Here is a 16,380-nt window from a genome sequence, read left to right on the forward strand (position 1 = left end):
CAGGTTTTTTTTTCTGTTTGTTTGTTTCTGATTTTACAAAAGAAATTAATTTAAAAAAAGAACAAGACGATTAATAAAGGTTGAATTTAATTTTGTTGTCAATTGTGTGCATTTTCATTTAGAAATTCTGTTTAATTTATATTATTAGATTCCACTTCCCTCTTCTGTGCTGTAATTTAACAGGTTTTTTAGCTGCCGGTTTTCAAATGGAGGAACTGGTTTATATTACATTTACATTTAGTCACACAGTGACTATGTTTACATGGAGATCAGTAATCGAACTATTTGCCTTAATCTGAATAAGACAATAATATGATTAAGGTGTTTACATGAGTTGCTTTTTGAAAGTTCCTTTCATGATCCTATCTTACATGTTATTGTACATAGCATGATGACACAGTGATGTAAATCGATCTATCTACATTTCCTCTGGAGTTTCATGTCATTTCAGGCGTTTCATTTGTCATTTTTAAACTGCAGTTTGGCACTTTCACTCAGGAACATTAGTGTGTTGTTTTAATGGAATTTGATACTGCACGCCGAATGGGAGAAAAGTTTTTGTCTGTGGTCAAACAGCTGTGACTGTCCTGTAGCAAAACGCGGTGAAAAGTCCTACATGACTGTAATGGTTTGATGGTTTGATGGTTTGATTGCGGCGTTTACATGTCTGTACTGCACTTCAATAATGCGACTAAAATTTGCATACTCCACATGTCTTAATTACATTTCTGTTTAGTTCGATTATGACCATAATCGCATTAAATTAATCAAAATTGCTGTTTACATGGTAGACTTATATTCAGATATTGTCTTAATCGTATTAAGATCAGATTATTGATGTCTCATGTAAACATACTCGATGAGGTATTCAACGATTTAACAATACGAGGCAGTATACACAAGAAGTGCTAGTTATACAAAGGAACTCTTAGTGCTTCAAGAATTAAGTGCTAGAGTAAGGAGTTTAAGAAGTGTTTGGTGCACATAGAGAGAAGAGTGTTTTTACAGATGGTTTGTCAAGCCCACTCACCTGTTTGAAGCACACTTCGTAAATGCACAATGTTTTTTAATAAGGACATGGAGTGATTTGATAGAAAGTGTCTTGTGCAGAACCGGTGCAACTGTCAGTTAAAGTATCAGAGATGAAAGAGGGACTTCTACAGGTTGTTTGTCAACCCCACTCACCTGTGTGAGGTACAATCAGAATTGAATAGAATTAGAATTGCATAATGTTTTCAGGTTTTGGTGTGGTGGGGAGGAGGGAAAAGATTTCAGAGGGGTGTAAAATGATTAGCGTTGAGCGCTCTGACAGCTTGTGGGAAGAAAGTAGTCTAGTCGAGCCGGCTCTAATACTCTGAAAAAGTCTTTCTGATGACAAGAGCCAGAAGAGTCTATTAAGTGTTTAAGAAAGATTTTAGACTAGTGGTTCTCAACCTTTTTGACTTCCATCATACACAAATAAGTGTGCATTGCATATTTTTAATATTTTGGATTTTAGGTTGTAATCAACTATTTTTAATAAACAGGCTGCCCTCTATAAATAGACATACACACACACTCACACACAATGACAAATTAACTCGGCCAACTGTATTAATTATAATAATAATAAGCAATATGATGTCAATCCAATCATGTATGAACATTTTTTAAGAAGATATTTTGTGGACGTTACCACTTTTACGCAAGATGCCAAATTTGTTATTCCAGAATAATATGTCTGGATAAGTTAATTAAAAAAGTGAAATACTAACAACATGTCATTTTTGGTCAGACTGTCTATAAATCATTCAGTTGGAATGTACTATTTGAAATCTTACATAATGTTTGTTATAATGATGTGAGTTGGTTGTCTGTTGATTCTCATTGCTACTGTTGCAACCATTGATTTGTTTTTAAATACATGATTGATTATGGCTTCAAAAATAGCCATAGATGCTGGGATGCCAATAAAAGCAAGTAGACCAATACATACAAATATTTGAAAGTCTTAATTTTACATTTTAATTGTATGTATGTGTGTCTGTTATGAACCACTTTAAGAACAAACGTGTTCTTTGAAATAACATCTTGGTTTTTATTTATAAAAGTTTTTAATATTAGATTTGTCCTGATCGCACTTTTTTGAATACCCAGATTTGCCGTGACAGTAGAAATTGGTTTCTCAAAGAATGAAAATCTTTTGTTGATGAGTGAGTTGTGACGAATTGTTTTGATGCTTGCGTTTATGCTTTCATAAGTCATTTTGAGGTATTCTAGTGGGTCTTGGAGCCCAGGGTTGAGAACCACTAGTGAAGACTGCCATATTTAAGTGTTATGTGCAGCAATGTTCATTTATTAATTGCCATTTTTATTACCTTAAAACAAAACCAGGAAAAATCCTGACTTAATAGGCTGTCTATGAATAATATAAATAAAATAAAATATGCTTACAATGTTAAAGATAATGCAGAAATCCTGGAATATAATTTTAGTGCCATACAAAGAAAGGAATAAATTCTTGCTCTGCTAAATCCATGAAATATATTTTTTTCCTTTTTTTTTTTAAATGTATATATTTCTGAAATGTTTATTAGAGTAAGGAAATTTTCACAGTATGTCTGATAATATTTTATCTTCTGGAAAAAGTCTTACTTGTTTTATTTCAGCTAGAATAAAAGCAGTTTTTAATTTTTTAAAAACCATTTTGAGGTGAAAATTATTAGCCCCTTTAAGCTATATTTCTTTCGATAGTCTACAGAACAAACCATTGTTATACAATAACTTGCCTAATTAAACTAGTTAAGCCTTTAAATGGCCCTTTAAGCTGAATACTACCATCTTGAAACATATCTAGTAAAATATTATGCACTGTCATGGCAAAGATAAAAGAAATCAGTTATTAGAACTATTTTAGAAATGTATTGAAAAAATCTTCTCTCCGTGAAACAGAAATTGGGGGCAAATATACAGGTTAGTAATAATTCAGGGGGGCTAATAGTTCTGACTTCAACTATATATAGAGAACAAATCCTCTAACTCATTACAGCATAATTTAAGTACCTCTTTTAAGGACACGATGTTGGTGAATTGCAGAGTTTGTGAAAAACATCCATATTGCTCTGATCATAAGCTTTCTTTTTTCACTGCTGTCTGTTTTCTTTTGTGTTTATTTTGTGTGGAAATGACTCTTAGCAGTGTGGGATATTAGGTAACATTTCACTGCTTACCAAAATTCTTAAAAAATGTCTAATTTTGTGTTCAACAGAAAAAAGAAACTCACAAATGTTTGGTGAGTGGCCTACATTTTCATTTTTGGGAGAACAATCCGTTAAAAGATGACGTATTTCGCAATAATGACTCTCTGACGACTACATAATTCACGTCTACTTGTTAAAACATTAAATATATGAAATATTAAAATCCATGGAACCATTTTAAAATGAAAAACCAGCACCAGAGTAAGGCTAGGAAAATTATCTTAATTTTTAAACGGCAAATTCGTGTTTCCTCGTTGACAGTTTTCTAATGAATATATTTATGCTATTATAATGATATTTCTCTTCGCTGAGTGTTGTAGTGGGTCGCGTGCGTGTCTTGTGTACGAGCAGTGTGGACGGGGGGATGAGGCTGCGTACACACGTCAAGCGCGCGGCCCCTTGAAGTGATCCGGGTCCTTCCGCTAGTTTGTGAATGACATCATTTCTGTGAGAAGTGCGCTGCGATACAAACAAGGGAGGCTGCCGCTCGCTAGCCCGCTAATGCAAGTAGGTCAATCCTCGTGCTGAGAAATGAAATCGAGGATTTGAAAACCTGAGGAGGAAAAGCAGAGGTTGGGATTACATTTGTGATGAGACGTTTACAAATTCGCTTGCACTCTTCGCTGTCCAGGGTCCTGTCTTACGAGCGCAAGCCTGTCAACCAGCCCCACTTTTCCACCACCCTCACGTTAGGTAAGAAAGATGTTTTAAAGGTCATTTCAGGACACGAGTGTTTAGATTCATTTAGCTGTCCCGGATAGATGTTAACGTCACCTACAATTTGTGAAAGCTCGGGATCAACGCGGTCTTGGGTGCGGCTGCTACAAAATTGGCTGAAAAACGCTGAAGACAGATTTCCTCTCGTCTGTTCAGCTGTGCGAACGACGTAAAACGCCGACCTAAATGCTTCATTGCTGAATAGATTCCGTATTTTATAGCTTTATATGATCTGCGATGATGCTATGATTAAATATTAACCTGTTCGTTACAAGTTCGTTGCAAATGAACAGCAACTGTGTTTGGATCACATCACATGACTCAGATGTCAGATGTTAGATGCATGACTGCCAGTGCAGCTTTTCTGAATGCTGCTGAAATGAACTCTTGTGATTGTCAAAGAAGACTATTGTTTTTTTTATCTGCATCATATTAATGTCTTGCATGATTTTAAGGCTGACTGTGAGGAAGAGATCATGGAGTTGCGTGTTGGGAGTAAATATCGCCTCGGGCGAAAGATCGGAAGTGGCTCCTTTGGTGATATTTACTTGGGTAAAACCTGTTATTTACTTGAAATGGCTGCTGATATAGGTTTTTTGTGTGCTGATGCTGTAAAAATCACATCTTGCAGGTGCAAACATCACATCTGGAGAAGAGGTAGCCATTAAGTTGGAGAGCGTGAAGACTAAACATCCACAATTACATATTGAGAGCAAGTTTTATAAGATGATGCAGGGTGGAGGTGAGATAACATTCCCTCTGTTTTTCTTCATGATGCTGAGAATTGGTTTTGAGAAATGTGTCTTTAATTTTCCCTGAATGCAGTGGGTATTCCCTCCATCAAATGGTGTGGTGCTGAAGGGGACTACAATGTCATGGTGATGGAGCTTCTGGGTCCGAGCTTGGAGGACCTGTTCAACTTCTGCTCAAGGAAATTCACACTTAAAACTGTCCTGCTGCTGGCAGACCAGATGGTATTTGCTTTGAATATGCATTTGTTTTTGTGTAAACTTGTGGTTAGTTGTCTGAAAGAATTTCTTGACCTGCACCAGTTTGTTACAGACGTGATGTCTTGTGTCTTATTGAATAATTGTGCGGTTACTTTGTAAGTCAGAAAAGTTGGTGGGTAAAATGGGCAAAATCCTGTAGATTTATATTAAATAATACTTTTAATTTTGTGTCACAACAACATAACAACTATATAACAATGCCATGGCAGCCACCTTCAATGCCCTTTGGCCAGTTGCAGGTTTTCACTATATAAAACATAATTCATAAAGGTGTAACTTTTCACAAAGATGACAGATTATTTACCTTGGTTTTGAAATTTGGTATGTTTACGGAACGATTGCTTGATTACATGAGATGTTCATGATGTTTGAAATCGCATAGCCTCATAAAGAGTGGCAGAAATTGTGTAAAAAAGGTAAAAAATTGTTGTAAAATAGACTAAATTTGAAAATCATGTTTTGTTGTTGTTAGTAACAAAACAGTGTACTGTGATGACTGGATTGGAGGTGCGATGCATAGCTTCTAGTGAAGTTTTAAGCACACATCAGCTTAGATTGAAATACCAGTATCAGGATATAAAGTAATGTTGATTCATAAAAATGAATATATTTCCCAGTACTGGGTTGCAACTGGAACATCCGTTGTGTAAAACATATGCTGGATAAGTTGTCAGTTCATTCCACTGTGGTGACCCCTGATAAATCAGGGACTAAGCCAAATGAAAATGATTGAATGAAAAATGAATATACATAATATGTATTGATTTGATAAACATGTAATGAACTGAAAGACACATATCATAGCATAACTGGTGCATGATACAATGATACATATATAAAATACTAGAAATCTGATTATTAAGATGTCTGGCTGCAGAAATGATGTTTTTCAGGGTTCTCATGAGTCATGGATTTTCTGCAATATCATGTGATTTTAAAAAGGCTAGTCCAGAATTTTATTTGTTCAAGTCGTAGAATATCAATTAATTTAGTTTTTCAGTTTAAATTTTACTTTGCTTTTATTGAAATGTACCTTTTTTTTGCATGTTCCTTCATGTGTTTTGCCTATTCATAGTTTGCTTATTTTTCAGTGCCTATTTATTCCTTTTGCACTTGTCAATGCAATTACTTAAGTCCAATGTTGTCACCAGGCTGTATATTGGGTAAAATCTTGGTCACACAGGTGAAAAAGTTGTTTGTAGTCATAATGTTAGCTAGCTAGTTCTAAATTATATCATTCTAAAGTGTAGCCTATATTGGGTAACATAAAAGTTGTCACTAAAAAAATTGAAATGTAGCTAATTAGTAGGACTAGACAGAATCTGTGGACTTTTTTTGCTATTTCTGCAGAGAATTTTGTTAAAAATCTGCCGATTTATGCGGAATTATTTTTGGAGTATCATCACTAAAGGCTTAATATATGAAATAGAAAATAATAGCTTTTTAACTTTTATTTAATGATTACAACGCATATCCATCTAGATCCACTTATTTGGTAAACAAAGCAAGTCTATCATATAATATATCCACTAAAAGACAGAAAATATTACTTTACAAACTGTATTGTAAATAAATTAAATGAACACTTTCATATTAGTCAATAATATTACTGTAATTAATTAAAAAACGGAATAAATATAAATTTATACACATTTACACAAGTAAATAAATAGACTCAATAATGGGCTAAAAATCTGCGGATTTCTGCGCACGCAGATTCCGTGTGGGCCTACTAATTAGTAGTTGTGAGCTAATTACTGTTAACTTCTACCATTTTTTAACCTCTACCACCTGTTTAATTATTTAAACTCTTAGATTTGTCTAAAGGAATCACTGATTAATGTAATAGGCTTATTGAAAAGATTGACAAGGCCTTTGATAATACTGCAATTTAATCTAACTTCTATAGTGTAGCTTTGTTTTGTGCTTTAGCATCAGGATCCTAAACAGATATGATGTGACACCATATGATAAAAGATAAAGTTTCCTTTTTATCCGCTCTGTGCTTATTATAGGTCGTGAAAAAAAGTATTTTAGTCAGGAATTTGACAATTGGCTTAGAATGGGAACCCTGCTATTTGCTTTTGTTGCCTAATTTGTTTGATGGTTATTCTTTCCAGATTAGCCGAATTGAATACATCCACTCCAAGAACTTTATTCACAGAGACATTAAACCGGATAATTTCCTGATGGGGCTTGGCAAGAAGGGAAACCTAGTCTACATCATAGACTTCGGCTTGGCCAAAAAGTACCGTGACGCCCGCACACATCAGCACATCCCCTATCGTGAGAATAAGAACCTGACTGGCACTGCCCGCTACGCCTCCATTAACACTCATTTGGGCATTGGTAAGGTCACTCGAAGGCCACTGAAAATGCATCCTGCTGATAAAAATGGACTCTTTATTTTGGGTTAGTCTAAATTTACCTTGTACTTCCACAGAGCAATCTCGACGGGATGATCTCGAATCCCTTGGCTATGTTCTCATGTACTTCAACTTGGGTTCTCTTCCCTGGCAAGGCCTGAAAGCAGCCACTAAAAGACAGAAGTACGAGCGAATCAGTGAGAAAAAGATGTCAACCCCCATTGAGGTTCTTTGCAAGGGCTTTCCCTGTAAGTGTGTTTGGCTATAAAATGTATCAAATAAATATAAAACGTAATGTCTCATTTAACACTTCATTTGTACGTTTCTAGCGGAATTTTCAACCTACATGAACTTCTGCCGCTCACTCCGATTCGATGACAAGCCTGACTACTCCTACTTGAGACAGCTGTTCAGGAACCTTTTCCATAGACAGGGATTTTCCTACGACTATGTGTTTGACTGGAACATGCTGAAATTTGTATGCTTTTTAAACAATGCATTATTTAAAGCAGCGCAGTTCAAATCTGCATTCTGTTACTCACGTTGTGGCTTTTTTCTATCTGTGTCAGGGCTCTAGCAGAACAGCTGAGGAGAAAGAGAAGGAGCAGAGAGGAGAGGGAGAAGATAGGGATGAGAGGACTGGAGGTGGACCACCGGGTTCTGCAGCTCGTGCTTTGCCGTCTGGCCCAAACCTCCCAGCTCCTAACAGGGTCCGCAATGGCCCGGACCCTCCCAGCTCTACGCCTGCCTCCCGTGTACCTCAGTCTGGTGAGTCTCAAGGCTAACTCGCATTGAATCCAATGCAAACAGATGCATGCAGGGATATGGTATTTCTCTATAAATATGGATTTCTGTATCTTCTGATGTTGGTGGAATGCCCCGTGTTTATAACATGTATTATAATAAATGTAATAATATTGTGCAGTGCTGTAATGTGGACATGACGGAGCTGCTGTGTGAATATGCAGGGTGAAGAATTGCTTTTGAATGCGCAGTACTTTTTCACTTGCACTTTCGCTTTTGAAAAATGCAATCCCACATACTCTGTGTATATAGGGGTTGTTGCTAGATCAGATACAGTTGCGGCTGGAAGTTAACGAGAATTATTTATAAAATTTATTAACTATCATTTCACATTTATTGTATTTTATTAACGTCCACCCCAACCCTAAACCCAACACAGTAATGTAAAAACAGTAGTTGTATTGAGTATTATATATGTTATTTATTAAATTACCCAATAAATTGTATTTTATTAATGCCTACCTTCACCCAACCCTAAACCCAACCATCACAGTACTGTAAAAATATTAATTATTGTTTTACAGTGTTACAAAAATGATGCTATATTGATGTGGGTATCTGCAGCTGTATCCTATTTAGACTTAGGAAGCTGTGGTACTGACTGCATATTTTACAAAATAACTGAACTCTCTTTATTTGTTATGGCTGTTATGGCGCTGTTACAGCACATGTGGATTAAAGAGATAGTTCACTCAAAAATGTAAATTCTGCCATCATTTACTCAGCCTTCACTTCTTTCAAACCTGTTTTAATTTCTTTCCTCTGTTTAACACAAAGGAACCAGCAGCTATTGACGTCTATTGTTTTTTTGTTCTTTCTATTGATGTCAGTGGCTGCTTTTTTTACAACATTCTTCAGAGTGTCTTGTTTTGTTTTGTTTTGCTTTGCTTTGCTTTGTTTTGTGTTTTGTTTTGTTTTGTTTTGTTTTGTTTTGTGTTTTGTTTTGTTTTGTTTTGTTTTGTTTTGTTTTGTTTTGTTTTGTTTTGTTTTGTTTTGTTTTGTTTTGTTTTGTTTTGTTTTGTCTTGTTTTGTTTTGCTTTGTTTTGTTTTGTTTTGTTTTGTTTTGTTTTGTTAAAAAAATACATACAACTTTAAAACCATTGGATGTGTGAGTAAATAGTGAAGATGTTATTTTATTATTTTGGTGAACTATCCTTTTAATGCCAACGGCACCACAAATATGAGTGGCGACATCAAGCAATGGTGTGTGTGGAGCTCTGCTGAGCCCACAGCATTCTTCCACTTTTATGTGAGCAAACTATTGCTAAAATGAATCATTGCTGTAGTTATATAGTGTATCATATAGTAACATCAGCAACATCAGAATAAGACAGCTTCGCACAAACTCTCAACTCTTGATTTAGGCCAAATTATTCAGGTATAAATGAACGTCATGATCAGGTATTATAAATCACCAAAAGCAGATTAAACTAAAATATGAAACTATAATATATACATTTTATTGGTTTTTATTTATTTATGGCAAGTGAATAATGTTTACTTTTGGAAGATTATATATTTTATTTTAAAAATGGTTCCTACTTCCTTCTTTTTTGTTGTTGGCTGGCTGATTGTGTAATATCCACCTGCAGAGGCCACACTAGATTCAGACCACTAGATCCAGATTTTCAAGTGGGAGTGACTTCTACCGGAAGCAGGCTGATTATGGCTAGAAGTATAGCCTACATCTGCGGCTAATCGGAATGTGCACATACTGTACACACAGTGTCATTTTTGTGTTGCAGTACAATAATAAATACTGTTTTTTCATGGGTATGTTAAGGGTTGAAGTAGGTGTAGACGTTATTAAAACACAACAGGTTGAACAAACATAAAGTAAATATCTCATCAGCTACAGTGAAAAATTGAATGCTTCATTACATCCATCAAAATGAATATCAGTTTTAAAAAATATTATTAGTAGTATTTTGTAATAACTGTACGTATAATTTATGTCAACATTTTCAGGATAGCTCATTTAAAGATATTAAACCATGACTGCTCTGTCTTTACCCATATATGCTATGTCCGGCCTGGATCTAGTAGCCTAAAACATGTGTGGGACTGGCGGGCTTGCAGCTGAATGTATGTCGTGATGATTCAAAATCTTTCTGAATCTTTTGTTTCAGTGGCAGGGTCACATGATTCAATATTGGGGTTACATCATATCTGTTTCCAAACTTTTTGAAAATTAAATTCTTCGTGAAATCCACATGAATTGTGCTAGTTCGCTCAGATCACCCCGGTGGCAAATCACTGAACTGGTTTCAGTGGTTTTACCAGTTTTAAATTGTTTGCATACATTTTAATGAGGCATTTGTAAAATTAAAAGGAACAACATTAGTTATTAATCTCTTTCTGTTTAGCTGAGCCCACCATGGAACAAACAATATATAAGTTAAAATGTAAAGTTTGCAATATGTTTAAATTTTAAAAAAAAATCGAATGTATGTTTTTCCTCAATATTTGTTGCATTTACACCGTTTTGACCACCATGTGTCACTATCTTATGGTGTTTCAGATGCTTCAAAACAGTAATTCATTTTTCTCTCGTCACTACTGCACACTACAGGATATAACCGATCATCGTGTTAGTCCTGTTAAACGCCTGTCTTGGTTTTTTGCTAATGATCAACATGATCAAATGGAGGTTTGTTGAGCCATAGTGATATACTATAATACTCTCTCACTTTCCTTTGGCTTAGTCACAGATTTAACAGGGGTAGCCACAGCGGAGTGAACTACCCTCTAACACTGTACATAATATAAAAAGAGATTGTCTTTGTCATTCGCTGTCTGATGGTGTGTTATGAATTTGCATCATTTAGGTTCAATACCAATTTAATTTTTTTGCCCCTTCCCCTTGCCCGTTGAAACAGAATGTGCAGGGGAAGGGCTTCAAAATGGAAGAAATAGGACAGCACTAAACACCTGTACATGTTATCATATTTTGCCGCAAGCTCTTGTATCATATGAGATCAATGATGGCGACTGCTGGAGTTACTTTAGTTGTGTTACGTTTTTGGTATTTATCTTCAGGAAATCACTGAAGGCGACAATATCATGTTATCATAGCGATATAATGTGGCAATAAGCTCCTAGGTGTACTGTGTATTTACACTGTGGCCATATTCATCTCTGTAATCTCTAGAAAACAACATTAATTTTATACCAGACACCGTAAAAAGGTCATTCCCAGCCACTAGACTTTTCTGACAGGGTATTCGAGTGTCATCGAGTAACAGATTTAAAAATATGTTGTGGGACTACTATGCAGTTGTTATTATGGATTATAGACTTTTTTAAAGCATTACCATAAAACACAAACACCGTTATGAATGTATTAAAACATATGCTTGTTTGTTGTAAAAATTTATAATAATGCCAAAAATACCTACATTTGTGCACCTCCTTACTAAGGGCTAAGTGGTAGATTTGGGATTGGACCTTAGTCACCAAAATATCAATCCAAACCTATAAGACATTTTAGATCTCTCATCAGAACACAAATTATTATTATTATTTTAAGTCTGAGTGATTAAAACACTCATTCCTTTAATAGTCTATTTACCCAAACATCTGACGCTTAGATTTTTAAATATATATCAGTCAAGCAGTTTAATCTAGGTGTTCTAAAGAGACAAGACCACATTATATGATGAACATATTTAAAAAAGACTTATAATATCAGTGCAGCATCACAAACACACAAAACACTGCTGCGTGACACACAAGAATTAACCAATTTTGTTTTCTCAATGGAGTTTCAGTGAGCAGATTTGAAGGCTCAATTAATTCTGTTTATCCAAAATTCAAGATTCCTGTGGATTTATTTGAGTATCAGAATTTTGGGTAAACAGACTTTCAATGGACAGACAGATATCTCTCAGTTTTTAAATGATCTTCATTTGTGTCCTGAAAAGGAACAAAGGTCTTCTGTGTTTGAAGTGAAATCAGGGTGAGTGTTTTTTGAGTGAAGCCACTCTTTAACGATGACTGGAGGTGTTATTGATGTCTGTTCTATTTATAAGCAGGTTATTTTTGAAGTATGTGGTTCATCTTCCTTATGAAAGCGTATCCTCGTGACCTTCTGTGCTGTTAGTATCTGAAATCAGTACATACAGCCTACATGTTGTTTTGTCTTTCAGGAAACGCATCGCCGAGAGCAGGCCGAGGAGCCGAGCGGGAAAGGAGAGTGTGTTTACGGCTGCACCGCGGCGCTCCTGCCAACGCCTCCCCTGATCTCCCACTCCGTCATGATCAGATCCGCATCACTCCCCCACAGGTCTCCATTCACACAATGCTGCTTTGCTTAAAGGGCTAGTTCACCAAAAAAGTACCTCACTTTAGTTCAATCAAAAAAAGAGTTTGAGTTTCTTATGTTGCACACAAATAAAGACATTTTGAAGAATGTTGGAAGACAAACAGTTGATGGTATTTAATGACATCCATAGTTGGAAAATAACTACTTTTGTTCAGACCTCTCTCTGTCTCTCTCACACAGGTCAGCGTTCCATTCGAACACATGGGGAAATGAGCTCTGCAACTTCTCTGTCATTTACTGTTTTTAGGCGGTTAGTTATTATTTTTTATTTATTTATATATTTTAACACAAATGCAGTTACTTGAAAACACATCTTGTATGATGAGAATTGTTTTGATTTTAAAATGATAATTAAAATCAATTTATACACAGTTGAAGTCAAAATGATTAGCTCTTAGTTTTTTTCTTTTTCAAATATTTCCCAAATTATGTTTAACAGAGGGTGACGCGGTGGCGCAGTAGGTAGTGCTGTCGTCTCAAAGCAAGAAGATCGCTGGTTCGAGCCTCGGCTGGTTCAGTTGGCATTTCTGTGTGGAGTTTACATGTTCTCCCCGTGTTTGCATGTGTTTCCTTCGGGTGCTCCGATTTCCCCCACTGTCCAAACACATGTGTTACAGGTGAATTGGGTAGGCTAAATTGTCCGTAGTGTATTGAGTGTGAATGAGTGTGTATGGATGCTTCCCAGAGATGGGTTGCGGAAGGAAGGGCATCCGCTGCGTAAAACATATTCTGGATAAGTTGGTGGTTCATTCCGCTGTGGTGACCCCAGATTAATAAAGGGACTAAGAAAATGAATGAATGATGTTTAACAGAGCAAGGAAATTTCCACAGTATTTACTATAATATTTTTTCTTCTGGAGAAAGTCTTGTTTGTTTTTTTTCGGCTAGAACAAAAGCAGTTTTTATTTTTTAAACGATTTTAAGGTCAGTATCTTTACCTCCTTAAGCAATATTTTTTTCAATCGTCTACAGAACAAACCATCATTATACAATAACTTGCCTAATTACCCTAACTTGCCTAATTAACCAATTAACCAAGTTTATACTGGTATCTTGATATCTAGTAGATATTATTTAGTCATCATGGCGATGATAAAATAAATCAGTTATTATAAAATAGTTATTAAAAGAAATTTGTTGAAAAAGTTAAACCATTCATACATACATACATACATACATACATACATACATACATACATACATACATACATGCATACATTTCTTTTAGTTTGACTGGAATAAAATCAGTTTCAAAAAACAATTGGAGGTCAGTGTTATTAGGCTCCTTAAAATATTGGCTACAGTATAAACCACTGTTATACAATGAATTAACTTTGTGAAGCCTTTAAATTGCTCTTTATGCGCATTACTAGGATCTTGCAAAATATCTAGTAAAATACTATGTACTGTCATCATGAAAAACTAAATAAATTAATTATTGTTAGAAATTAGTCTCAGAAATGTGTTAAAACTTGGGAAATGTTTGTAAAAGTTTTTAAATTTTACAGAGGGGCTAATGATTTTGACTTCAACTATATATACAGTGCCTAGAAGATCATCATACCCTGTGAAAATCTATACCTTTACTCACATTACAGCCTGAAGACCAAAAGATCTTCAGGGTTAAGTTGTAGAAAGGCGCAAGTTAGGAGAGGCTACAAAAACATTTCAAATTTATTTGGAATATGATTATGACAAATAAATTAATTATTTAAAAGGACAATAGGGATTTTCTATGAGCACTATATATATTTTTTAAATTATAGTTATTCTTCATAATATTACTGTTGTCTTTTTTTAAAGGGCACCTATTTTACCTCTTTTACAAGATGTAAGATAAGCCTTTGGTGTCTCCAAAATGTGTTTGTAAAGTTTCAGCTCAAAATACCCATCAGATTATTTATTATGGCCTCCAGAATCTGCCCATTTGGTGTCTGAGTATACTGCAGCTGTTTTTGTAGCCTGTGGCTTTAAATGCAAATGAGCTGCTTTTCCCCGACCACCATTCCCACGTGCGTGTCTGCTTCTCATCATGCGTTACATCAGATAAACAGCAATCAGTGATAGAGACAGACACGGATGAAGCTGAAATGCAGCTCATTAGACAAAAATACCAAGTAAGTTTATTTGATGTATTTGTGGTGGAGTTTATTCAAGCTTTTCTGAAATGATGAGTCACACACAAATGCCGCTTGCAGTACACACCAAGGTACACACACACTGACATTGTAGCATTTACTGACACCATGTGGCCGTGGTGATTATAGTGGTTAAGAATTGCACAGCGATTTTACCGTCATTATGACAAACATGCTCTGTTTTTAAAATGTTTTAAACTTATAACTTATATAAATGCCAGAGAGTTAGATCGGATAGGTTAATCCCAGTTTATTTGCAAAAAAACGTTCTGTGGACACCTGTATACATGTTATTATAGAAACATGGTGCCTGTCACTCAAATCAGTGGGCGTGGAAAAACGCACTTCTACATCACGTTGTGGGGGGCCTCAAAATCACTGGGAATTGGGTCCTATTTTATCTTGAAAAAATAAAATTTTTAATGACATTTTAATAAAGAGACGTATGGTCTTTCTATCACTCCAATTTGACAGTGGACACACTATACCTGCACACAGTTCTGTCCTAACAGCTTATAAAAGTTGATTTTCATTATAGATGCCCTTTAAAGAACACAGCCTTGATGAGCAAAAGAGACTTATTTCAGAAACAATTTCAAATTCCACGTTCTGTTTTTTCCACACATACTAATGTAAATGATTTTGCTTCATTTTACAGGATTACAACTGACAACTCCCCTAAAACATTTATATTCATCTTTCTATGTAAAACGGGAGTGTGACACAGAGGCAAGAAGCAGAAGGCAAGAAACCACATTTTTGTAATGGACAAAGTGCTCCCCCATCCTCACGCACTGCAGGTTGAAGAGACATGGCAGATACAGACGCATGTGGACAGTGGATACGAGGATCACGAGACTCTCGCGAAGTGGAAAAGAGAATTTCTACCTACAGCCTGGTGAAGGTTATTCTGGTTGTTCTCTGTTTTGTCTGAAATGCTGGGAAAAAACAAAGGACTTGCTTGTTCGACTGTAAAGTTTCAAATGAATATTGATAGAATGTAACAAATGTATCCCTCGCACTGTTACTTTAACACACAGAAAGTGTTGTATGTTGACACCATACTGACGTATGAGGTTTTTCGTGGAACCGTCTTTACATGTTAAATATTAAATATGCAAAAGTAACCAATTTCCCAGAATGTTGTTTCCAGTCCAACTGGTGTTTGGACTGCAGACGTCACTCAATGAATGTGTCATGATTGTGCATTGGAGGTATTGTTGTCAGCATCGGCCGTAGTAAACTAACCTAAAGATCAATTTGAGCATTAATATTAAAGGCCTGAATATTTCTCAAAGCTAAACAATGTGGTGGAATGAAACTTTTAAATGGAGACTCCTGCATTGACATTAGCCATGACGACCTCATTTATAAATAAACACACATATCAAAGTACAAGTGTTTCGGCTTGTTGAGCTTGGGCATTTTTTTTGTTAAGTCATTTTATTTAAACATTTATTTATTGTGTTTAGTGTGTTTGTTTTCATTTTATTTTAGAAATACATATGTCCAGAGCTGTTTACTAGTATTCTAGTGTTTTTTATTCTAAGGATTATTAATAATTAATGATTAAGATTGAGTTGTCTTACAAGTCAATTCATTCGTTTTCCTTCGGCTTAGTCCCTTTATTCATCAGGGGTCGCCACAGCGGAATGAACCACCAACTTATCCAGCATATGTTTCACACAGTGGACGCCCTTCCAGCTGCAACTAAGCACTGGTAAACATCCATACACACTCAGTCACACGTACACTACAGCCAATTCACTTAAACCACATGCA

General features: G+C 35.5%; 1 protein-coding gene across 1 annotated transcript; it reads left to right on the forward strand.

Annotated features, from left to right (window-relative positions):
* Positions 1 to 3,690: 3,690 nt before the first annotated feature.
* csnk1e (casein kinase 1, epsilon) lies at positions 3,691 to 15,996 on the forward strand. The gene is made up of 11 exons (XM_056469669.1): positions 3,691 to 3,932; positions 4,412 to 4,508; positions 4,588 to 4,698; positions 4,782 to 4,930; positions 7,087 to 7,315; positions 7,410 to 7,580; positions 7,662 to 7,810; positions 7,902 to 8,100; positions 12,285 to 12,421; positions 12,641 to 12,710; positions 15,257 to 15,996. The coding sequence occupies exons 2-10, from the start codon at positions 4,433 to 4,435 to the stop codon at positions 12,671 to 12,673; spliced, it is 1,254 nt and encodes a 417-aa protein (XP_056325644.1). The 5' UTR covers positions 3,691 to 3,932; positions 4,412 to 4,432; the 3' UTR covers positions 12,674 to 12,710; positions 15,257 to 15,996.
* Positions 15,997 to 16,380: the final 384 nt, after the last annotated feature.

The sequence above is a fragment of the Danio aesculapii genome, chromosome 12, assembly GCF_903798145.1.
Source record: "Danio aesculapii chromosome 12, fDanAes4.1, whole genome shotgun sequence".
Taxonomy (NCBI): Eukaryota; Metazoa; Chordata; class Actinopteri; order Cypriniformes; family Danionidae; genus Danio; species Danio aesculapii.

Excerpts from the sequence above, each read along its gene's own strand:
- csnk1e (XM_056469669.1), top strand. The coding sequence starts at position 4,433 with ATGGAGTTGCGTGTTGGGAGTAAATATCGCCTCGGGCGAAAGATCGGA. Across the intron at positions 7,316-7,409 it reads TAACACTCATTTGGGCATTG|AGCAATCTCGACGGGATGAT; the intron begins GTAAGGTCACTC and ends GTACTTCCACAG. Across the intron at positions 7,581-7,661 it reads TCTTTGCAAGGGCTTTCCCT|CGGAATTTTCAACCTACATG; the intron begins GTAAGTGTGTTT and ends GTACGTTTCTAG.